Raw genomic sequence first — 19,181 nt, forward strand, 5'->3', positions numbered from 1 at the left:
CGAACATGGGATGGTGAGCACCTTGTTCTTTTAACATCGTGCCGGGATCGCAATTTCGACCTGGAGATATAAAATGCATCATCGTTCTGGTAACATTACAAGGGGCTCTAGCATCCAATATAAGATCATTTGCTTTCACAAGGGCACTGCGATCACATGCGGCATCCTCGTCCCTATGTAATCCGTTCGTTTGATTTCTTTCAGTTCCCACCCCGCATTTCTCAAAAGCTCGTTGAATTGGCCACTGGTGCGTTCCTGTCCATTCTGAAAGGCCAGCATCTACAAATTGTTCCTGTCAATAGAGATGTCCATTGATGCGGGGAAAGGTACATGCCAAAATGTCATGGGCATACAATATCGAAGCAGCCCCACCCATGTTAGCTAGCAATGGTGCCGGGGGATCAGGAATATTGGGTGCTTTGAACGAATCACTATGCTGAGGGTGAGGCGGGCACGCATATAGGAGGACTCTGTCGATGATGAGAAGTTGGGTCCTGGGGCCTGCCACTGCGCGGAGGGTTTTCAATATTTTCACCGCGTAAGGATCGGACCAGTCGTGTATGATTCCACGTAATATGAATAAATCAGGTGCGTTCAAGGCGAGAGGCTGCGGCAAAAACATGTCGTGCGCTTCCTTGGGTGTGAGCTCCGGGTATATACGAGCTAGGTGAAGGAGACTCACCAACAAGTCGCACACGGCCAGAATCCAATGCTTCAGCGAGATTAGCCTTCCAGAACTGCGAATAGATCAAATTTAATTTAATAGGGGAGAGCTCAAGGTTGGCCAAACCTTCTCTGCGTCCTGAACAACTTGAAGCCGATCTTCGACCACAAAGTTCAGCTTTGGGTAAGCTTTCGCAATTACCATGGATACCGATCCAATTCCTCCTCCGACGTCGATGACAAGCGCGCCGTCTCGGAGCGAAGAGAAATCAAAGCCTGGACAAGTCACAAGTGGTCTTGGTCAAAATCATCTCTTCATCATGACGACATCGGTCAAAGAGACCCACCTTTCAACAGAGCGTCGGGAGGCTGTAACTTGGTCAGAGCGTCCATGACCACGCCAAAACGCCTTCTACGATACTCGTTCTCTGGAAGTTCGAACCATTCGAAGGGTGAAAGATTCGTGGAAAAGGCTTTCGAGAGAGCAGATTGGTTGGGTTCATCTGAATGGCCAAGTGCGTGGTCTCGAAGAGTCTCGGCGAGTACCGAAGTAACTTTGAAGGCTTCATCAGAGCTGGAACAGAGACATCAGACAATCTTGATAGCTAGCTAACTGAGTCCACGAACTAATGGCCCACAGCTGCAGAGTAGCCGGCAGTATCATCGTGTTTGTCAAGGGGCCTAGTGGGTCTCGTTAAGTGCCAGACGAAGACATCTTTTTGAAAGAAATACGTACAGTCTGGATAACTCCTCCAATGGTTTCCCAGTATCTAGCAGCGAAGAGATCCGATTGTTAGTAAACACATCAGGAGAGACTTCTCTGAATATGTGGTGTGTAGCGAGGAGCCGAAGAACTCGACCTGCGATACGGCTCAGCCAGGCACTGCGTGTCACAAGAGAACACTCTACCGATTCGGGCTGCATTCATGCCATTCCGTTGGGCGATGTTGTTTACAGTCGCTCCCTGAAATTCGCCACTTGCGTTAAACAACGCTTCAAGAAACAGCGAAAGAATCAAAACCACCTGTGGGCCAGCGTCGCGCAATATTTCAGCAATGTGGCCATCATTCGCCACGGCGAGGGAAGCCGGCACAGTGTGCTATTGAAGGCGTGAGTCACAAGGATGATTTATCTAACATGTAAAAATTGTACCTGTAGAATCACAGAAAACAGATGGGTCGACGGAACGTTTGCAACAGCGATAAGCTGCGTTGCTGCAGCTACTATGATACCAACATTGTGAAGAAGTTCCGGCCCTTTACGGGCCTCCTCCGATTCGTCTGAGAACGGCTCGTCTAGTGAAGGAAAGGGCAGTCCACAAGCTTCGCAAGCAGCATCGATGTTGCGAACCGATGCCGCGATGAGATCCGACAGTTGTTTCAGAACGGACGGCATCTTGGGGAATCGAAGTTCTTATCAGACTCATGATTCCTTTATATGCGCCGGAAATCGTGGTCTAGGGTCCACGAACTATGGCCTACGTCCAATGACCATACCAATAGTAGTCAGCCCCCGATCCATTTCGAACGGCCCGAGACCGGGATGAACACCCGTGCGTATTCTCAATGGAGGAAAGGTGTATAGAATCAGGCCTTTCCGTCGAGGGCGTAACACAAGGAATTGACTCACCAATATATCCAATAATCTTAATACGAGTGGCGGCAGATAAGAACGACGCCCGGACTCGACTGTAGTCAGCTATCATGGATGGTATTACCGCAGTTTGTCTGTACCTACCAAAGTCATTGAAAGATTCCATGTTCGCCGGGCATAATGCGAGTATTTTCGCCATCGCAGACCTGTACGCGTCTGTCATCGTTCTGCACGCACGAAGATTGATGCCGACGCGCAGTACCTTGTGTGCAGTCACGCAATGCTCTTCGTTTCGTAGCGGACCCACTCCGGACCCACGTTCGACTTAGCCCACAATAATTCAGAACGAGGTAAAGTTATGCCGTAGCTTGGCTTGCGCCTTATCTTCATCGAGACTAGGTTAAACAGAAAACACAAGGTCAATGACAACGCAAGTTGTGGAGTGCAGTATACACGGTCATACTCGTGTGTCATCGAGGCTGCGGTGCAAGACTGAGAAAAACAAACTATGGGTGATAATTTCAAAGCTATTGAGTTGGCGACACGGGTACGCACATCCTTCATCTCCCATCTGGCTCATGTCTACATCTTGATAGGTATAACGTGGATTGGATTGTATCAGATCGTGATCTAGAATAATGTCTTTTGTGCGAAAGACCCCTACACATCCAACGGGTGGATACAGAAGTCACGAAGAAAATATCAGTCGTGCCCAAGTAAGTGAGTTCCATGAAACTTGTGAACATGGCCTTAGACCGTGTCAGAGTGCAACTCTTCCTAAACAAGGCATCGAAGTCGAAGCATGTTGTTTTGTGTCGGCTGCAGGAAATGAACGCCTTAGAAGCCAGGAGGCGGAAAAGTCGTGAGGTAGTGGTGCTTCAATGTGCTTGAGGTCATAGCGGTCATTATGAAGGAACAGGTTGTCCGATGAGTTCCCTTCGCACTACGGCCCTTCGCGGCTATTGAACTACGGATAACGCAACGTTGAGCTCGAGATGATGTCTTTGAGCAAAAATGCTACCGTGATATATTCGAAAACAGCATCAGCTGGCGATCCGTAGAATGAATAGATGATGCCGTACGGACCATTATCATAAGAGTCAAGGCATCCGAAGAGGGCAACATTGTCAGACTACTATAGTGCATACGCCAGAAGCTCTGATCAAATTCCAGCGAGAAGGCCATCGAGCTTGAAACGAGTCAAGACGTAATAGAAGAATGATATAATACAAAAAAAAAAGAGGAAGTCGACAGCCGTTCCCACAGACAGAGAAAATAACTTGTTGTAGAAATGTCGAAAGAGTGGAGAGGAAAGAGGTGACGTGGGTGAATATATGAAGCCCAAGACGATGAAAATTCAATTAAGAGCCAACATCATACCCACGTCACATCAGCATCATTTCACTCTGCATCGTTCGCAGTCTGTGCGATCTTATCCTCGCGCCATTGCGCGAGCCTGCGTTTATGCTCCACCTTCCATACCGCGATATCTCGCTGATACTCTTCAACGTACGGCTATGGTCGAGGAAAAATATGTGCGGCTTAGTTGGTTAAACGGTCAGATTCATTGCAAATAGGACGAACTGCTTTCTCAGCGTCGCTCATGGTTTTCCATATGGCAGCAGACTCTCGCGAGAGGTAAGGCGGATAGTTCACACCGGGAGGCTGCATCCCTTTTATAAACTTGGTCTTAGAGAGTTCCTGGGCGAACCTGTGTGTGCGCATGGGCGCGCCGGAGTTAGTGGAAGGATGCGTTGGAATAAGAGATAGACAGACCTGACAAACGAGTTGGGCGGCTTTGGATGAAGTTCGTTCTGCGTGATGGGCGAGATGCCGCGTTTCTTGCGTCTGCGATTGAGCTCGGCGAGCTTTGTCTTGTCGACCGTCTTAAGCCAGGCTGTGTACTTCGTCTTGTACTCAGCATGGGCAGCAAGTCCTTTTTCGCGCCAGACCTGCGTTGGATGGTAAAACGCGATAGAACACGTTGCGATGTCCACGTAGATAGTATGTGTTGTGTGCACAGAGGGGGAGAGAGAGACATCAGATTTGGCAGAGAGTATGAGGAGGCAAGAGACACACGCACAGCTTTTTCTTCATCAGACATCAACCCCCAAGCTTTGCCCGCCTCGCGACTTCGTAGCCTGCTGTCTTCCGTGCTGCCTGGGGGACCAGCCCGTTTATAGAAATCAACGTAGAACTGTATGAACGTGTTGCCCGGTGGGCGGGGCGGCTTATCCTCTGGCTCGAGCTTCACTGGAAAGGAGAAACAAAGTTGCAGGCCGGCGTGTCCTAGGTAGAGGAAAGAAAAAAATCCGCGCACCTGTCGGGGGCTTCGCGGGTTTGCTGTTTTTGGGCCTTCCCCTCAGCTTTGGCGTTGGGTTTGGCTTTGGCTTTGGTTTCGGTCCTGGCTTGGCCCTTGCCTTTACCTTCGGTTTTGCCGTGCGCCCGGCTTTCTTTGCTGTCGGCTTTGCTTGGGCTTTGCGACCAGGTTTGGCTTTCGGTTTATCACCGGCGTCGGCATCGTCGGTGGTTACGCTGCTCGACTTGCGCGTACGCTTGGGCGCTGTCGCCGTCGCTGCGGCTTCAGACGAGGGGAAGAAGCGCGGTGAGCTCGTGACGAAGGTACGCCTTGCTACAGCAGCAGCCGCGACGGTGGGCGCGCGATAAAGCGCATGCGCACGCAAGAGGGCCGTGCGCCTGAAAAGCACGGACAACATTTGGTGCACGAGGATGAATAGGAGAGAGAGGACGACGGTGCCAACGGAGCGACGGCGACGGAGACGCGACTCTGGTTGAACCAGGCGTGGGAACTCCAGCAGGGCTCCCAAATACTTTGATGAGAGAGATAAGATAAGATCTAGACACTTGCGACCACCCACTCAGCACCTCGGAGAATGGCCCCTGAGTCCGAGAATCCCTCACTGGATGGTCTGTTTTACGACCTTGTACGCGCAGACGAGCTCCAGGATGCATACAACATGGAAGTCGAGGGTAATGTCATGGCTGCTTGCTGAAGCGCCCAAATCTCACACTGAAAACATCCATTTCCAGGATTTCCGCAAGATGAAGCGGGGAGCCTAGCAACTTTCGCGTGCGTGAGCCTCTTTCCTCTGTTCCGTCTAGATCTCCCCAAATTTGTCGCTCAGCTATCGCCAATCCGTCGCGCCTTCCCTCTTCCTCGGCGCCTTCCTTCCATCTCCTACGCCCTCTGCCCTCTCGGGCTCCTCCCGTTCTCTCATCGGTTACATCGATGGCACGCTCTCCTCCTCCCAGATACTTACCCATGCCTCCATGTCAACCCATGTTCCTGGCGCGCGCTCCCTCTGCATCCACGGCGTCTGCGTTTCGCGTGCATATCAACGGCGCAGAGTCGCGAGCACACTTTTAAAAGAGTACCTCCGTCGTGCCTCTGCCGCAACCACGGGCGGAGTTGCCGCGTACGACCGTGTACTGCTCATCGCCCATGAAGACATGCGCGGACTGTACGAGGGTGTAGGGTTCGAGTATGTCGGGCGGAGCACCGTCGTTCATGGGGACAAGCCCTGGTTTGAGATGCGCTACATCATCCCTGCCAGAGCGGTCTCCCAGCCGCCCTCAGCGATCTCTGCAGCATCAAACCTTTCGAACTCCACGCCCACGGCTGACATATTTGCCGCCCTGCGCCAGCATGACTCTTCGCGGCGAGCTCGTCCCTCTGGCGAGCTCCTCGTCGGATTCTCTGGCGGCGTCGGCGATGTCGTCGATGTACACGAAGATGCCTCGGGCGGTGCAGGCAAATCTTCTCGGAATAAGTACGATGTGCTATGTCCCCGTAAGGACTGTGGGAGCATAATCATTAAGAAGGGTATCGGTAGACTTGAGGAACGGGAAAGCGTCCAGGTGGGTTCCTTGTTCCGAAAGGCTTGCTACTTTGAAACAACATGTCGTCGCCTATAAACTGCAACTTTACCTCATCCACGGTGACGGTGAATATACTTACGCTCCTCCATTGTCTCGCTCGTAGATGGAACCTCCGGACCATACGAACCCTCACCTCCCCGCGCTCCCTATTCCTCCAACCCAGACATACTGGTGGCTCATCGGCCCTACCCCCATGGAGTTTGAGAACATCGGATTCTCAAAGCCCGTCAATACCGGTATGTTGCCTCTCTTGCACTCTCATGATCAGTCTCGCACGTCGCTCACATCGTACGGACAATGTCCACGACAGCGTCAGAAAAGCCCCGGAAACTTCTCGCGTGCGCCGAGTGCGACCTCGGCCCGCTGGGCTGGTGCGAGGACGGGACGAGCGAGTTCTGGCTCGCGGTAGGGCGGGTTCGGTATCGCGTCTGACCGCTCAGTTCTCAGTTCATGGGCCTCGAGAGGTGTGCGATGAACTGAAAATAAAATGAACGGTGGTCACCATCTGACTTTGAAGAGAAGAAGGTGGATGTATTGTATGTACTCTGGAGATTATGCTGATCAAGAACGTGGAAGACATAGAACGACCTCCACCGTTAGCGGCATTTGTAAGGATCACTATTAGCTGAGAGAATATTGAAACTGAAGGTAGCATCCTCGAGGCCTGACTTATCCGATGATCAGACAGTTGGACGCTCCTCGTGTCGAGCTGGAGATACTAGTGAGATTCTAGAGGTTATGGGCAACGTCATTTTCTCTTGCTTTACTGCCTGCTTTTGGGTTAAATCTGGGGCCGGAGTCGCGAGCGGAGTACAAAGCAAAGATCTCGCCACGTGCCTGGCACCTACTCAAGTTGAACAAATCGAACGAACCCTCACGTTAGCCCACTTAGCTTGTGGCCCACCCCATACAACTACGAACTGTCCTCAGCTCTCACATATAACCGAACATGGATATTGTTAACTTGCCCACTATTCCCTTGCCCCAATTTACTGGTAACATTCATGTCCCAGCTGCTAGAGAGGGTGTGGCGGACGATGCAAAGGTCTCTGATGCGGCCCTGCTCGAGAGTCGCGTTCTCCACTACGCCGGTGAGTAACTCGCATTCCACTTCCAATGGCTACACTGACTGTGCCAACTTTTCATTCCAGAGGACGACAAAGTACCACGGTCCGATCTAGCAAAGGCCGCTAGATACAAAGCTGCTATTGTGGCCCAATCCCTTGTAGTTACAGGAGGTGCTATGGCTGGTAAATACGGGTACAACGTGTCAGAATCATCGATTGACCTTCCCCGACACCTATAGCTGCCCCCGCGTGGTTTCAGCAGTACAACGCCAACTTCGAACAGTTTCGTACTGAGCTTAACCAGAAGGTTGACCAACATCACCAGGAGTTTGTACAGCTTCGCCAGGATTTCACACAGCTTCGCCAGGAATTTGTACAGCATCGACAAGAGTTTGTACAGCATCGACAGGAGTTTGTACAGCATCGACAGGAGTTTGTACAGCATCGACAGGAGTTTTTACAGCATCGCACAGAATTTCAACAATTTCGCACCCGTGCAACGAACGACATGGCCAAGATAAGTAAACGTCAGGCCCTCACCCATCGCCAGGTCGCTCTCGTGAGCAGCATGACGTTCTGGCTCTTGGCCATAATCACTAACATGTTTTCTAAGGCGAACAACCGGAAGGCGGGTGTGGAAGGATTTGAAGAAGTACCATTTCCAAATGGTACATACCCTTCTGAGACTCTAGTAGTAAGTCAACCACTCGTTTGTCTTTTAAAGGTCAGTATTAATGTGCGTAGAATGATGCTGTGCTTACACCTCTGACCTCCGTTGACGTCGTCACGCACCTGGGTAGGGGTCAGTCCCGCAAATATTTCGCATGCTACTTTCCTGGGGTTGCTATTCCCGGGGAACTCGATGATTGTTACGAACCTATCTTGAGGGCTATTGGCTGCCGTGTTTTCGAAGACAGGACTCCTCCAGTCGAAGACTAGAGCACCGTTAGACCATCATATTGCACGATGTTCACCTTCTATATATTTCTGTATCATCGTCCATGTACTACGCTTCACTTATCCTAAGGGGCGTGAGTCCACTTGGCTAATAGTATCAATAGTTTACACGAGACTCATATTGTCAACGCCAGATAGGGTGGTGGCATACTAGCGACTGGGCAAGTAGCGGGCGCTCCGCGCGTAACTCATGGAGTTGCTTTATGTGTCCTCAGAATGTTCTCCCGCTTCGCTTCTCGCAGGACATGCACATGCAGAAGATCCATTATCCTGAGGTAGACAAGAGAGACAGCAAAGGTGCCAAGGGTGCCAAGGGAGACTATGCATTCCCGAACTACCGCAGAAAATAATTGTTTACTAGGTGATGTCTCATTATTTATATTCTGTGCTGAATGATTTAATCGTTGGTCATGCATGCTCGCTGATGCCTCTGAGTTCCAGATCATGAACTTGCCAATCATACTCTCAGATGCTCCCCTGATCGGCAAATCGTAAGCTCACTCTGTTAATTCTCAGCACTCAGGTATGTTACATTGATATACTTGTTCGCAGACCTCCCCGATTCAGTGATGAATTCACCTGGTGACGATAAGATCGACGCAAGTGAATCTTCTGTACATGACCCGCAGACCATCGGCGATGTACTGTTCAGCGCCGCTGTGACCATATTCCCAATCGCAGCAGCTCGCATCATGCTCAGTAGCCCTTCCGATCATATGACATATCGAAAGGAAACGCGTCGATCAGCCAAAGCTTCGGCAGCGCCATCCACTGCGAACAACAAGTCCTCACCATCGGCTTCCTTCAACCTGTCCCAGACAGCTGCAGCCTGGGCCTTGTCTGGATATTCTTGGAGTGCGCCAATCCAATTTTCGATGGCCCCCCTCTAGGTTTTGCTGTCACCCTTCTTTCTCCTCTTCGTAATCGCTGTCATCCTCGTCAATGCTAATCATCGCGTCGTCGTGGTCGTTGGATTGCTCCCCATCAAGCCCCCAGCATGCCTGCTCGACAAACGTACTAAGATGTTTGTCTCGCCGATTCCACCCCTGGGGGTGGGTCACGTAATTTCCCTGAGGAGCCTTAAGAAAAATGACTCTTCTTCGATCACCACCTCCAGACAGCCAAACGCGTCCTCATAGCCGGGGAACGCGCGTTCGCACTCATACACCACACCCCCCTTCGCCTCCCGCAGTTCTGACTCGATAATGTTCAAAGCTCTCTGACGGAATTCTTCCGAAGGCTGTTTTGAGAGGTACCCGACAATTTTCGATTTTGTCGTGGACACAGCGGTATCGATCCTATGCCGCGGGAGGACGTCCAAGAGCCGAACTAGGTCTCCCGTCTCTGAAGTTTTCTGAAATATGTCTGCAGCATCTGCATATGACCTAGACACCGGGGTTTCCCTGCTGAAGACATGCTTCCGCGTAACTTCCAGCAAAGCTGGCTGGAGATCAGGAGATTGGGCGACAAGGGCGTTGTAAAGAAGGGAGGAGGGCTTCCGTTTGAAAGACGCTATGCGAGCTTCCCTGTACTCCGCATGAAGTTGGAAGCCAGCGTCCTTCATAGCCTGGGTCCAGTGCCCGTCATTATATTCGTTGTCATCCGCGGAGTGCTCCACTTCTGCAGATGATCAGTGGATAATAAAGGACTTGAGCAGTGGACTCGCCTCCCTTGCACCTGATGAGGTTGGACACTTTGCTCGTTAGTTTCGATTGCTCGATGGTAGACTTAATCTCCTTCACTGCTGGGCTGCTAGTACCGCCGCGAACAATAGCAGCAATGAGGAGTTCTTTCTACACCCAAGTGAGAGTATCGCCAATGTACGCATATTCCTTGTCGTAAACTGACCTCCCATCAGAGGTTTTGATAGTGATAGCAAAATCCTCATCGGAGAACTCGTCTCTAGTAAGTAGACAAAATCGACAGTATCGATATCTGATGAACGGAAAAGCCCTGGTGAAAATGGCGGACTAATCGGCTATTGCATCCTTCAATCTTTTTGACGGTCTCAGAACAGAGTAAGAGACATTTCTGGATGAGTGAAAGTTCTAGCCCATCTTCAACAGCGATTTGCCAAAGGTCCGGTAGCCAGCCAAGGATCTCCCCAGCTATTTCGCTCATCATCTCCGATTGCTCTTCATACCCGTCATGCTAGTCGCGCTTTACGTGCTTCAAAAAGTCCTTGACATCTCCCGACAAGCTTACTTTGTGTTCCTCGTACCCGATCTTGTTGATCCTCTGCTGGGCATTGGTTCGGTCGCGATGGGCAATGGACAAGGTATTGGTGATTCTTGACAGCTCATCGGAGTAGAGAGTGTCAAGAACAGGATACAAATACTTCTCCAGCATGCCAAGGACAGTTTCGGGCGCCAAAGACGTCGAGAGAGAACGCAGGGCAGCGCTCGGAGGTGAATTCGCTGCCAGCTGTCATTGACTGTTAGGGAAATCATACTTTCAAGAGTTCACGTCATACCGGGGCCGGCGTCATCGATGCGGGAGGCATGTCTTGAGCTCAGGACAATGGTATCAGGCGTCCTGTTCAGTGTGTACTCAATCAGGGAGAGCTGAGTGGTTCAGAGGCACGAGGATATATCACGGCGTTTTTTCATTGCCACGGAGTTCGACATCTTCGAAAGTCCGATGGTAGCCCGGCCTTATTGGGTTGGGACTTGCTATGTGCTGTGTCTTTTCAGCCCTTGCTGTCCTGAAGGTCATCGAGATCGTGGATAGATTTCGGTCTCAGATACTTATGCCCTGCAGTGCGCCCGCGCTGTCAATCGCATGCCCCGTCATATTCTAATACATCGTTTGCATCTAATAATAATAAAAGTATCAACCGAGTTGTATATTGACGCGGCCGGCACTATATGTACTCGCTTTCACGGTTCTCGTATTTATCCGTTTCATATGGATTTCCCGACGGAGGTAGCTTCTCATTCAGGTTTTGTACACATGGTCACCTTGAGGAATCTCGACACGAACAACTGATTCAGGTGCTTTCATGCCTCCTCCCATTTGGCTTCTCGCAGCGCATGCGAGCCCTTGTATGCCTCGAATGCGGGCACGGGCGGCTGCCACCCCTCTAAAGCCGAAGGAGGTACGGACCAGACTTCGACGCCGAGAGGGCGGCAGCACTCGAGGGTAGGATCTTCCTCTCCATCGACGTCCGCACCTTCGCCCCACATCTATCGAGAAGAGAATGTGCAGTGAGTTATTCCGCTCTTTCACAGACTTTATCGAATCATGGGAGGTGAAACGGCACACCGCTTTTGAAAGGTCGCCACCTGGGCAGGTGGATAGCGCACAAAGGAGGTCGATCTCGGCGAAGAACTATGAGCGCCGCGTCGATGAGCACTACTGAAATCTCATCGGCGTGAACATGGAATTAGCGCACCTCGAAGTAGTCGCCTTGCTTCGCGGGGCACGACTTCATGAAGTACTGGTCCTTGTCGTTCAGGCCCGTGCACTGGAACACGTTGAGCACATCATGCACGTCGGACTCGACGAGGCCGAATGGCCGGATGGCGCGGGTGAGATTGGAGTGACAGTGATAGTCAAAATCTGCATACAATGTCACGAGTCATCAGCACCATTTACCACGACCCCCCTCTGAGGAACCCCACTCACCTTGTCCAGTGAGCATCCGATTCACATACGGATCGCACCGCGTCCCCAGCAGATCATGCACCCGCCCTCCCTCCCCGTCCGTCCCGTAGTCCTTCAGCGAGTCACCCGTGATCGTGCACAGCGGCCGCAAATACGGCAGCGTCGACCACAGGCGGTCGTACACAGAAACGTGCGCACGCTGCAGCTGGCGCGTGCGCGACGCCCACAGGCGCTCGCGCGGGTTTGCGCGCGACCAGATATTTAGGTCACCGACCTGCGCACCCGCGACCGCGACGATGCGGCACACGGAGCCCGCGGGCACAACCCATGCGCGGCCACTGCGGATAGGCAGCACAAACTTCTCGGCGAGCGTGCGCCCGCCGCCGGGCGCAGCGGTCGCCGCGATCTTATCGTACAGGGCCTTGTCGACGTCGAGCGGCCCGCCGGGGAGGCACTGGTACGCGGCTTCTGTGAGGCGCTGGGATTGACTCGTGGGGACAGACATGGCGCAATGGTGGTGGAAGCAGGAAGAGCAAAGAGAGAGCGCTTAAGAGATCGCTGGTCGACTTGACATTGGATGTAAGATAGGTTATTTATCGTCTGCCGCGGGAGTCATCGATATAGAGCGCGACTCGCCGCCGGCATAGTCAGGTCTGACCGCGGGAACTGACGCATATAGACCTCTCCGCCGGCGGCAAGCCCCAATCGTAGAAAATCGATTTACTGGACTACTGTAACGCAAGATCACGTCTTTGTAGGGCGTTTGCAGGCGTCCGTCCAGCTTGTACTCGCAAGGTCATCCACCGCGGTACCACTGTGCCAATTTCAGCTTCTTTGACTTCATCCTCGACCACGGACGAGCCTTACGCTCTCCATGACCTTCGCTAAATTTGAAGCATTGAAACAGCAGTATGAGCAAGGCCGCTCAATGTGCGGCCCATGAGCATGTCCGAATCGTTGGACAGCGACGAGCAGCGACCGGTATGTCTCATGGCTATGCGGAGAGTGTACAACATGCCTTGAGGCGGAGAGTTAGTACCGGCGATAACGCTCATCTACAACTTCGAGGGCGGAACGCAGCCTCATGACCACACCCAGTGATGCGGGATTGTGTGCGTGGGCTCCCCTGCTAGGGTACGCCATCGAGCACATTTAGCATCCTTGTCATGTTGAGGTATCAGCGTAGATACTGGTTGGATGTCGGACTGAGTGTGTGGGAGGACATGTAGCTTTGATAAGGTCCAATGATGGGGAGAGTGATAGAAGAGACTGAGAAGAAAGCTAGATGAGGCCCACGAGCAGCTACGAGTGCACGCACGTAGAGGGTGCAGAGAAGTTCAACCACGTTCCGGCTCAGATGACGAACGTTGAACTCGAGTTGGTTGGCGAATGGCCATACTATGTAGTACGGACGAGCGAAAGATGCGATCAAAGGGACCACTTACCAAGAACACCCGTTTTGACGGGGACAAGTAACGCTTTGATGAGGCTGATATGGCTTTTCGCCGTCTTAAGTTCGCCATTACGGTGATCGTAGCGCCACAGAGGGAAGGAAAGATGCGATATACAGGCGTCATATAAGTGGATCAACACCGAGACTTACGAAGTTCCGACAGGCCCGGTGCGGACATCGCAAGGACACGATGCAGAGCTCAGTTGCTGAATGCGGAGAGACTGCAAGGGGTGCAGTGCAGTCAGACAGACGGTCTCAATTGACATTTGATCAATGTCGACGAACAACAGTGAGCATCAACGCAGGCGGGCTGGGTGGAGGGAGGTGCTGAAGAACGAAGAGGACGGAGAAGCGATGATGTGCTGAGCGCAGGTCCGATTCCCACGGGTGCATCCCTCGTATTTTACTGAATGGCTCGTTCCCAGCCCGTTTCTCCTCCAACTGCTCCTGTTCGCCGTTGTCGCGATGGCAGACGCAGACGTCGCCAAAATATCCATCCTTGGCACTCAGTCCATCCACTGCGGCTTTCACCTCATCCCCTACATCGTCCGCACCGTCCTCGACACTCTCCCCGCCTCCGCCTACGCCCTCATCACAGACACTAACATCGCAGGTCTTCACCTCAATGCTTTCGAAACCGAATTTCAAGACGCGTTTGCGCGCGCAGGCAAGAGCTCTCGATTCCTGACCTACATCGTCCCGCCCGGCGAGACCTCGAAGAGCCGCGAGGGCAAGGCAAAAGTCGAGGACTTTCTCCTCCTGAACAAATGCACCAGGGACACCGTCGTCCTTGCCCTCGGCGGCGGCGTCGTCGGTGATCTCGTGGGTTTCGTCGCAGCTACTTTGTGCGTCCCGTTGTCCCTCTTCCCTCTTATCTTTGGCTGAGATCCTGCCGCCTCCAGTATGCGCGGCGTCTCTTTCGTGCAAATCCCTACCACCTTATTGGCCATGGTTGATTCCAGCGTCGGCGGAAAGACCGCGATCGACACCCCACATGGGAAGAACCTCATCGGCGCGTTCTGGCAGCCCAAGTATATTTTCATTGACGCGGCTTTCCTCGAAACCCTCCCTGCGCGTGAGTTTTCGAATGGCATGGCCGAGGTCGTCAAGGTGCCGCCTCCCACCCTTTCTGTCTCACACAAAACCATCTGATCATTGCTGTACATTTCGTGCACAACAGACTGCAGCCATTTGGAACGAGTCCGATTTTGCCGCCCTCGAGTCCCGCTCCGCCGAGATCTTCGCTGCTATCCAAACCCAATCCAAAGACTTCTCCGGGCGGACCAAGATCACGCGCTCCCCTGCGCAGGAGCTCCTCCTCTCCGTCATCGTCGGCTCCATCTCCGTCAAGGCCCACATCGTGACCCATGACGAGCGCGAGACCACCGGACTCCGTAACCTCGTCAACTTCGGACACACCATTGGCCACGCTATCGAAGCCATCCTAACCCCCAACATGCTCCACGGCGAGTGCGTCAGCATCGGCATGGTCCTCGAGGCGGAGGTTGCGCGCCAGCTCGGCAAACTCGGCCAGGTCGGGGTCGGCCGCCTCACGCGCGCCCTCAAGGCGTACAACCTCCCCATCTCGCTCGCAGACCCACACGTCGCTGCGCTCCCCGGCGCGAAGCTCCTCACTGTCAACCGCCTGCTCGACATCATGCGCATCGACAAGAAGAACAGCGGCCCTGAGAAGAAGATCGTCATCCTCTCCGCAATCGGGAAGACGGCGGAGCAGAAAGCGAGCGTCGTTCCCGACGCGGTCATTTCCAAGACGCTGTCGGAGGCCGTCAAGGTTGTACCCGGCATGCCGGCACACCACCCCGTCCGGATGGCGACGCCTGGCTCGAAGAGTATATCCAACCGCGCGCTCGTGCTCGCTGCCCTCGGGAAGGGCACTTGCAAGCTTAAGAACCTTCTGCACTCGGACGACACCCAGGTTATGATGGCTGCGCTGCAGGAGCTCAAGGTACGCTGAATATATGCGCGTGAAGTATTCCAACTCGCTTCTCATACACTACTCTGCAGGGCGCCAGCTTTGACTGGGAAGATGGCGGTGAGACGCTTGTGGTCCACGGCGGTGAGGGCGCCCTCTCCGTCCCGCCCAAGGGTAAAGAGATATACCTCGGCAATGCCGGCACCGCCGCGCGCTTCCTCACCACCGTCTGCGCGCTCGTGCAGCCGTCGGAAGCCGCACCTACCACAATCATCACCGGCAACGCGCGCATGAAGCAGCGCCCGATCGGACCCCTCGTCGACGCATTGCGCGCCAACGGCACCGATGTTGCCTACCTTGAGTCTCAGGGCTGCCTCCCGCTCTCCATCACCCCCGCGGGGCTCAAGGGCGGGCATATCAAACTGGCAGCGAGCGTGTCGAGCCAATATGTGTCTTCGATCCTGCTGTGCGCACCGTACGCGCGCGAGCCCGTCACGCTCGAGCTCACCGGCGGGCAAGTCATCTCGCAGCCGTATATCGACATGACGATCGCGATGATGCGCACGTTCGGCATCGCCGTCACGCGCGCGGTTGACCCCGCGACGGGCGCGCCGCGCGACGTGTATACGATCCCCCGCGCGGCGTACACGAACCCGGCGGAGTACAGCATAGAGAGCGACGCGAGCAGCGCGACGTACCCGCTCGCGATCGCGGCGCTGACGGGCTCGGCGTGCACGATCGCGAACATCGGGTCGGCGAGCCTGCAGGGGGACGCGCGCTTCGCGCGGGAGGTGCTCGAGCCGATGGGGTGCACGGTCGTGCAGACGGAGACGGAGACGATGGTGCAGGGCCCGCCGGTGGGCACTCTGCGCGCGCTCGGGCGCGTCGACATGGAGCCGATGACGGACGCGTTTTTGACGGCGTCGGTGTTGGCGGCGGTCGCGGTGGGCGCGCCGCTCGAGGGGCGGGAGCTGGGAGACGGGAGCGCGCCGAGGACGACGAGGATCGTGGGGATTGCGAATCAGAGGGTGAAGGAGTGTAATCGGATCCGGGCGATGATCGACCAGTTGGGTGAGTACGGAATTTTAGGAACGTATATGCGTGTGTGGTTGACGATTGATGTACTGTTGCTAGCTAAGTTCGGCATCGAGACGAAGGAGCTGGACGACGGACTCGAAATTTACGGAAAGCCGATTTCAGAGCTGAAGGAGGGCGTCAGCGTGCACTGCTATGACGATCATCGGGTAGCGATGGCCTTCAGCGTACTCGGTACTGCCGTAAAGGACACCGTCATCGAGGAGAAACGCTGCGTAGAGAAGACTTGGCCCAACTGGTGGGATGATCTGGAAAACAAGGTACGTGGCTCGCTTGGATGTTCAATGTCTGCTCAGTGTAACTCACCACGTCGAATGGGCATCAGATCGGATTGAAGGTAGAGGGCATCGAGCTTGCCAGCTCCACCGCACACGCGTCTGCCAGCAGGCCGGCGGACGGCAACTCTGCCGCGTCCGTGGTTATCATCGGCATGCGCGGCACAGGCAAGACCTTCATCGGCGAGCTCGCGTCCACGACGCTAGACTGGCCGTTCATCGACGCGGACGCCTACTTTGAACAAAAGCTCGCCGTCGGCGTGCGCGAGTTTGTCCGGCAGCACGGCTGGCCCGCATTCCGCGTCGCGGAGACCGAGCTCCTACACGAACTGCTGAGCGAATACCCGACCAAGACGATCATCAGTCTTGGGGGTGGCATCGTCGAGACGCCCGCCGCGCGCGAGGCGCTCAAGGCGTACGCGAAGAAGGGTCCTGTCGTGAACATCGTGCGCCCGATCAACGACGTGGTGTCGTACCTCGGTGAGGAGACCGCCCGCCCGCAGTACGGGGAACCGATCATGGACGTATTCAAGCGGCGCGAGCCGTGGTTCGCCGAGTGCTGCAGCTACGAGTTCGTCAACTACATCGTCGCAGACGTTCCCGCGTCGTTGTCGCCGGATTTGCTTCCGCCGCGCGGCATCCGCGAAGAAGTGGCACGGTTCTTCGGCCACATCACTGGGCGCAGCCCGAACTTGGCACCCAACCTTGCGCGGGGCATGCGCTCGTACTTCCTATCGCTAACGTTCCCCGACGTCACGCCCGCACTTGCGAAGCTGGAGGAGATCACTGCTGGCGTCGATGCGATCGAGCTGCGGGCCGACTTGCTGCGGTCGCCGGAGCAAATCGATGCCGTCGGACCCGTCATACCGCCTTTGCCGTACGTTGCGGACCAGATCGCGGCCATTCGGCAGAAGTCGACGCTTCCGATCGTGTTCACGGTGAGGACGGTCTCCCAAGGCGGCTCGTTCCCGGACACGGCCGTCCAAGAGGCGTTCGATCTCTTCAACCTCGCGTTGCGCGTGGGCATCGAGTACATCGACGTCGAGATCAGTTGGCCGGATAAGCACATCAAGGACGTCGTCGCGCGCAAGGGGTATTCGCAGGTCATCGCGTCGTGGCACGACTGGAGCGGAAACATGAAGTGGGATACGGCCGTCGTGAAGGAGAAGTACGACATCGCGAACACGTTTGGGGACATCGTCAAGATCGTGGGCAAGGCTAACGTGCTGGAGGACAACTTCGCCCTGCACAACTTCGTTGCGCAGGTCACCGCCGACCTCAACGCCAAGCCAATCCTCGCGATCAACATGGGCGTCGAGGGCCAGCTGTCCCGCGTCTTAAACTCGACGTTCAGCCCAGTGACACACCCTCTGCTGCCTGTCAAGGCCGCACCAGGCCAGCTCTCATTCACCGAGATTCAGAGGACGCTGAATTTGATTGGCCAACTCCCGCCAAAGAAGTTCTACCTGTTCGGAAATCCCATCCAACGCTCGATGTCGCCGACCCTTCACAACACTGCCTTTGGGGTGCTCGGGCTCCCGCACACGTACGAGCTCCTCGAGACCGACGCCGTCGACGAGCAGGTGCGCTTCGCGCTCGCGTCGCCCGACTTTGGCGGTGCCTCTGTGACGATCCCGTTCAAGCGTGATGTCATGGCGCACCTTGACGGACTGTCGCCAGAGGCAGAGGCCATCGGGGCGGTCAACACAATCATCCCGCGAGTCAAGGCGGACGGCTCGACGACGTTGTACGGCGACAACACCGACTGGCTCGGAATGTACTCATCCGTCCGCGCGCGCCTACCCGCAGCGGCGCACATCGTTGAGGCAGGGCTCGTCATTGGCGCAGGCGGGACCGCGCGCGCGGCGATCTACGCGCTGCACGCGCTCGGCGCGAAGCGCATATACCTATACAACCGCACGCGCGCGAGCGCGGAGGCCCTCATGCACGCCATCCCCGGTACGACTGTCGAGCTCGTCAGCGCGCTCGGCGCGTGGCCCGCGGAGGGGCCCGCGCCCAGCGTGATCATCTCGTCCGTGCCTGCGGCGGCAACGACAACAGATGCGGGCGCCGGGTCGAGCGCGCTCTTGCTCTCTGTAGACCTTTTGCGCCCGGAGGGCGGTGTTGCAGTCGATATGGCATACATGCCTGCAGAGACGCCGCTGTTGTCGCTCGTGAAGGCGGCGGGAGGGAAGTGGCAGGGGGTGAAGGGTGTGGAGGTACTTCTCGAACAGGGGTACAAGCAGTTCGAGCTGTGGACTGGGAGGAGGTGCCCGCGAGGCGTGGTTGCGAGGCGGGTTTGGGAGAAGTACAACGCGCAGTGATGAGTTCTAGGAATATCGTCGTCGTTGGGATGTAGGAAGTATTGTAGAATTTGGTGTATGTGCGTCAGCGTCTGTTTAGACAGCTCACGAATAGAAAACGACTCATTGTTCCCGTTGCCGCCTTCGAAATCGTTGACTAGTCTCGTCTACTAACTTATTTCTGGACGTGGAATCTACGTATAGTCTTCGTCAACAATCCCATCGTAACAACTCGACAAAAGCACAATCGGGAGGACATCAAACAGAAAACCACGAAAAGCCGAAGTTGTCAAGATTGAGCAAGACATCTAGGACCGACAGGGTGACGCTAGCCAA

At 54.8% G+C, this 19,181-nt stretch overlaps 8 protein-coding genes across 8 annotated transcripts; 4 read left to right on the forward strand and 4 right to left on the reverse strand.

The window, feature by feature from the left end:
- Window positions 1–135: 135 nt before the first annotated feature.
- On the reverse strand, window positions 136–2,058 carry HETIRDRAFT_126854 (uncharacterized protein; the record flags this gene model as incomplete). Its single annotated transcript, XM_009554564.1, has 9 exons — window positions 136–279; window positions 335–607; window positions 791–939; window positions 1,011–1,237; window positions 1,291–1,344; window positions 1,400–1,523; window positions 1,573–1,627; window positions 1,688–1,762; window positions 1,816–2,058. The coding sequence occupies 9 exons, from the start codon at window positions 2,056–2,058 to the stop codon at window positions 136–138; spliced, it is 1,344 nt and encodes a 447-aa protein (XP_009552859.1).
- An 836-nt stretch (window positions 2,059–2,894) lies between these two features.
- HETIRDRAFT_423133 (uncharacterized protein) lies at window positions 2,895–3,122 on the forward strand (the record flags this gene model as incomplete). Its single annotated transcript, XM_009554565.1, has 2 exons — window positions 2,895–2,972; window positions 3,021–3,122. 2 exons carry the CDS (start codon window positions 2,895–2,897, stop codon window positions 3,120–3,122), a joined length of 180 nt encoding a protein of 59 aa, XP_009552860.1.
- A 519-nt stretch (window positions 3,123–3,641) lies between these two features.
- Window positions 3,642–4,983, reverse strand: HETIRDRAFT_482174 (uncharacterized protein; the record flags this gene model as incomplete). Its single annotated transcript, XM_009554566.1, has 5 exons — window positions 4,577–4,983; window positions 4,340–4,509; window positions 4,033–4,208; window positions 3,841–3,967; window positions 3,642–3,797 (listed from the first exon to the last, which is right to left on the reverse strand). Exons 1-5 carry the CDS (start codon window positions 4,971–4,973, stop codon window positions 3,642–3,644), a joined length of 1,026 nt encoding a protein of 341 aa, XP_009552861.1. The 5' UTR covers window positions 4,974–4,983.
- A 203-nt stretch (window positions 4,984–5,186) lies between these two features.
- Window positions 5,187–5,823, forward strand: HETIRDRAFT_25567 (uncharacterized protein; the record flags this gene model as incomplete). Its single annotated transcript, XM_009554186.1, has 3 exons — window positions 5,187–5,247; window positions 5,308–5,347; window positions 5,403–5,823. Coding segments are annotated over 3 exons (522 nt in total), but the record flags the coding sequence as incomplete, so codon positions are not given.
- Window positions 5,824–7,105: 1,282 nt separating this feature from the next.
- On the forward strand, window positions 7,106–8,297 carry HETIRDRAFT_482175 (uncharacterized protein; the record flags this gene model as incomplete). The annotated part of the gene is made up of 5 exons (XM_009554567.1): window positions 7,106–7,247; window positions 7,308–7,406; window positions 7,463–7,782; window positions 7,837–7,917; window positions 7,968–8,297. 5 exons carry the CDS (start codon window positions 7,106–7,108, stop codon window positions 8,160–8,162), a joined length of 837 nt encoding a protein of 278 aa, XP_009552862.1. The 3' UTR covers window positions 8,163–8,297.
- A 782-nt stretch (window positions 8,298–9,079) lies between these two features.
- Window positions 9,080–10,683, reverse strand: HETIRDRAFT_120219 (uncharacterized protein; the record flags this gene model as incomplete). The annotated part of the gene is made up of 6 exons (XM_009554568.1): window positions 9,080–9,226; window positions 9,289–9,800; window positions 10,029–10,115; window positions 10,208–10,331; window positions 10,386–10,604; window positions 10,654–10,683. 6 exons carry the CDS (start codon window positions 10,681–10,683, stop codon window positions 9,080–9,082), a joined length of 1,119 nt encoding a protein of 372 aa, XP_009552863.1.
- A 496-nt stretch (window positions 10,684–11,179) lies between these two features.
- Window positions 11,180–12,291, reverse strand: HETIRDRAFT_331307 (uncharacterized protein; the record flags this gene model as incomplete). Its single annotated transcript, XM_009554569.1, has 3 exons — window positions 11,180–11,365; window positions 11,575–11,741; window positions 11,808–12,291. 3 exons carry the CDS (start codon window positions 12,289–12,291, stop codon window positions 11,180–11,182), a joined length of 837 nt encoding a protein of 278 aa, XP_009552864.1.
- A 1,413-nt stretch (window positions 12,292–13,704) lies between these two features.
- Window positions 13,705–18,866, forward strand: HETIRDRAFT_331603 (uncharacterized protein; the record flags this gene model as incomplete). Its single annotated transcript, XM_009554570.1, has 6 exons — window positions 13,705–14,084; window positions 14,142–14,349; window positions 14,420–15,205; window positions 15,265–16,243; window positions 16,307–16,527; window positions 16,593–18,866. 6 exons carry the CDS (start codon window positions 13,705–13,707, stop codon window positions 18,864–18,866), a joined length of 4,848 nt encoding a protein of 1,615 aa, XP_009552865.1.
- Between the last annotated feature and the right edge of the window lie 315 nt (window positions 18,867–19,181).

The sequence above is a fragment of the Heterobasidion irregulare genome (genome assembly GCF_000320585.1).
Source record: "Heterobasidion irregulare TC 32-1 unplaced genomic scaffold scaffold_13, whole genome shotgun sequence".
Taxonomy (NCBI): domain Eukaryota; kingdom Fungi; phylum Basidiomycota; class Agaricomycetes; order Russulales; family Bondarzewiaceae; genus Heterobasidion; species Heterobasidion irregulare.